Genomic DNA, 3,903 nt, shown 5'->3' with positions numbered 1-3,903 from the left:
TTCATTTTGCATACAAATCCATCAGAATCTTCCACTCTCTAGTTTATTTTTTACCTGGAGATCGTCTTTAGCCTCCCTTTGTTTCTTTAACAACTGTTGTGAATTTTAATTTAGTAAAAAAAAAAAAGGTGGGGGGTTTTTTGTGTGTGGGGGGGTGATTATGTATTGACGTGTAGTGCGCTGATGCCTTTAGAGAGATTCGAGTGCAGGCGTCTCAAAGGTACATAGACGCTTTCTGTAAAATATTAATCACAATATCAAAAGACACGAGGGTTTCGCAGATCTGAATAAACAAATTGAGGCGCCCGGTTCCCACAGATGAGAAGGAAGACAAAAACAGAACAAACACGGTGTGATGTGGATGTGTCTGGACTGAACCGGGTTCTGTCTTATTTACGTGGGTTGTAACTCATCATGAAGTAAACTCAGCCAATTATTTACTGATGTGATCTAAGACAGAAAACCGCCATTAATTCTGCCTTGAAAAAGGTTATCACATTTAAATATTCTTTTCACTGCGTCTATAATAGTGAAGCTGTAGGTTGAAGTAACAGTGAACCGGGCAGGATGTCATGGCATTACAAAATAAAGTTCTGAGTTTCCCACTGACTTTTGATCGAAAAAAAAAAAAAGAGAGAGATACGCGTATAAATGATAAACAGCATATTCCCTCCCATTAGGCTATTATGATAAAACCTGAAATGTCTTTGAAAAAACTCTTGATAAGATACATTAATGCTTCCCGTGTAGCATTAGCATCATTCTCTGCAGGTGAATTTCAGAAAACATGCAGACTGAAAGCTGCAGAGATCCTGAACCTGAAGTGAAAACTGTGGCTGATCGCAATTGAATTTTTTATTTTTTTTATTTTCAGGAAATGTAACCATTACAGAAACGTTTGGATTCAACTCAATTTTAAGACAAAATAAAGGCTATTAATGGAGAAGATCATTTCTTTTATTTCACATTACAAAATGGTATAATAGATTTTTCATAATAATCAGATTTTTTAACTGAATGTCGACTCTTTTCATTTTACTCGCATCACGCTGCGCTGAAAGAAGAAGACTTTTGAGTTGTGTCGTTTTAGGCTCTTATTCTATCATTTTGCCAGTCAGACCCTCTGGAGCTCATACTTGACTGTATGTGGCCCCTGAACAATCTCAGATTGAGTACAACAGCGCCACCACTGACAAAAAGCCGAGCTATAACACACACAGAGCAGCTTGAGCAGTTTTTGTTTGAGCGTTCCAACCATGTCATGGCAGCGCTGTTTCATGGGAGCGTGGTAAGATCTGGAAAGTCTCTGATGACGCGTTTTTGGGCTGCTCCGTTCAGCAGGTCCTCTCAGTCTGTCTCCTGCCTCCTCTGCTGCCACACCAACCACGTCTCCTCCTCCTCCTCCTCCTCCTCCTCCTCCTTCATCAATCTGTGTGTTTAAATGCAGAAACATCTTCAGTGCCGTTTTCTTGCCGGAGCCCTAAATATTCCTAATAATCATGTTGCACAATTGAGAAAGACGTGGCGTACCGGCTGGTGTGTTGCAGAGCCGTTTCCTTTTTCCTCGTCTCCCGTCAGACGGCGTACAAAGCAAGGAGGCCTTGCTGTCTGTGCCGTGGGAGGCAGTTGTGTTTCTGTTCCTTTCTGTTCTGTTATTGGGTGGTGGTGGGGGGGGCAAGTGGGGAGCACTATGCTCATGTAGCCCATTATTTCTCTCATCATGTGTTCTCACTTTTTCTCCCTATCTCTCCCTCTCCCTCTCTCCCCGCAGAACCACACACTGAGTCAGCACGCGCAGTGAGACCGGGGCCCGGCAGGATCTCTCAGCTCAGCCGGGGCCCCCGACCCGGAGCCGGCAGGGGACCCCCATCTCCACATCACAGCCAATCAAAGTGTCATTTGCTACTCACATGTAAAACTCTAACGATCGCGCCACTGGGCGCGGCTATTAGGAGCAGCGGGGGAAAGGAATATTAATGGGATATGCTATTAAATAAAGAAAGGAAAAAGTGGGTGAGGGAAAACGGTAAGAGCAAGATGAAGGAGAGAGAAGGGTGAACAAAGGTATTGTACGTGCAGTATTTTTTATTGTCCCTGCCAAACCCTCCCCTACCCCACCGCTTCCTCTGCCTCCCCCTCCTCCCACCAATCACTCCCCAGGTCATGCATTTATTTTTTTTAACAAATAGAAAAGAGGAAAAAAACAAGAAAACACTATTTGTTTTGGGATTTTCTGTTTTGTTTATTAGATTGTAGAAAGAGCTCCACTTTGTTGTCCCCTCGGTTGCTTATTTTATTCAACTTCATAGGTGCCAATTTCTTTGATTTATTTTTTTTTTCTTTATTCCATATGCGCTTATTTTTTTTTCTTCTTCTTCATTTTTGTACCTTTCATTTCTTGCAGTAAGTAGGTACTTGTGCTGTGTTGTGATTGTTTGCCAGTCGTAATATTCCTGAATCCTCTCCCTCCAAACTATCCTTTTTATGATTATTGTTATATATATTTTTCCTTTTTGTAATTACTATGAGAAAAAAACAAACAAACAAACATCAAAACAAAATAAAGTGCAGAAAACCATACAGATGTTTCTTTTTTTTGGATTGGGTTTTCCAGTCTCTATGGGGCCTGTAATGGTTATTGTAAAAAAATGAATATCATCGATTTCAGTGCGTCTGGTCAATGACTGCTTTTTAAATGTGAATTAACCAGATTGCAATAATCCAGTACAGAAAAAAATGATAAAACAAATAAATAAATGACAAAGAAAGACCCACCGTGTGATGTGAATTCTTTAAAAAGGAAGGATTTGATGACTTGTGTGCATATTGGCGGATGTTTCAACTGCGTCTCACACCGACAGAAGCACAGAACCATTTTGCAGAATCAAAACTTCAGCCCGCTGACTCCTGCTTGCTAATCTGAAGGGAACATGATTGGATGTGCGAGTGCGTCATGCGGGCCCGTCTTTACACTGCTGTTTCACACAGCATTTTCACGGCGGAGCACTTCGTATCCTCTGTGTTTAAAACTTTCTGTACATTGGCTGTGTCACTCTGCTTCAAGCCTGAAGGTTTAAAACTCCTCCACAAACTATCGACTTCAACATGCAGTCGCACTTTTAGAATAGCGAGTGAAGTCAAATGGAAAGTTATCGACTTTGATGAGATCTGTTGCGTAAAGTTCGAAGTGTGACTGACTACTCTTGTATGAACAGAACAAACTTCTTTCTACGTTGGTGTGATACAGAGCAAATCCACAATCATCTGATGGCTTCAAGAGCTTAGAGCAAAACTTGAGTAGAGTTGATTGAACATAGATTTTGTATTTATTTACACTTTAACGTGCTGTAACCGCACTCTGTGTTCAAATCTTTGTGAAAAAAATTTCTGATGTTGATCCCCATTCAGTGAGGCATACCTGAGTTCAGTGAGGTGCCTAAACATTATGGGAATGATTGATATATTTAGTTTAAACGTGTTATTCACACCGTACAACAACAGATACATTTGTTTAAACATTTAATCGCATTAACTTTAAGTAACAGTAGTCCCTGGTTCATTTCTGCCACATGTAAACATGGCAGTTTGGATTTCCACATGTGCAGTTGTAATGTATCATGTCAGAAAACATAAGAAAAAAATCATATCTCTATTTTGAACATGTAAAAAAAGGAAACATGGAAATGGACAAAAGCAGAAGGGACAACAGAATATGTCGTCCCTGATTTTTCTCTCTCTGATAATCAGTTTTCCAAGGCAGTAGGCCACCTACAGGCTGCAATACAGAGGTGTGAAGATTCATAATAAGTAGCGATAATACGCCCATGTGATTCTTGAAGTAGCACTGTACATATTAGATGATGAAAATTATATCTCACCAATTAAAATATATTTAAAAATATA

At 40.2% G+C, this 3,903-nt stretch overlaps 1 protein-coding gene across 4 annotated transcripts in view; it reads left to right on the top strand.

The window, feature by feature from the left end:
• znf423 (zinc finger protein 423) overlaps positions 1-2,730 on the top strand; it is a 165,013-nt gene extending 162,283 nt beyond the window's left edge. For all 4 annotated transcript variants that reach the window (XM_080475115.1, XM_080475114.1, XM_080475113.1 and 1 more), the window contains one exon: positions 1,772-2,730. In XM_080475115.1, coding sequence (XP_080331241.1) covers positions 1,772-1,801 — 30 coding nt within the window. In that variant the 3' untranslated portion in view covers positions 1,802-2,730. The remainder of the gene's footprint in view (positions 1-1,771) is intronic.
• Positions 2,731-3,903: the final 1,173 nt, after the last annotated feature.

Source organism: Lipophrys pholis (genome assembly GCF_963383615.2).
Source record: "Lipophrys pholis genome assembly, chromosome: 11".
Lineage (NCBI taxonomy): Eukaryota > Metazoa > Chordata > Actinopteri > Blenniiformes > Blenniidae > Lipophrys > Lipophrys pholis.
The sequence above is the reverse complement of the archived record's forward strand: the minus strand, read 5'-3'. Positions and strand labels throughout refer to the sequence as shown.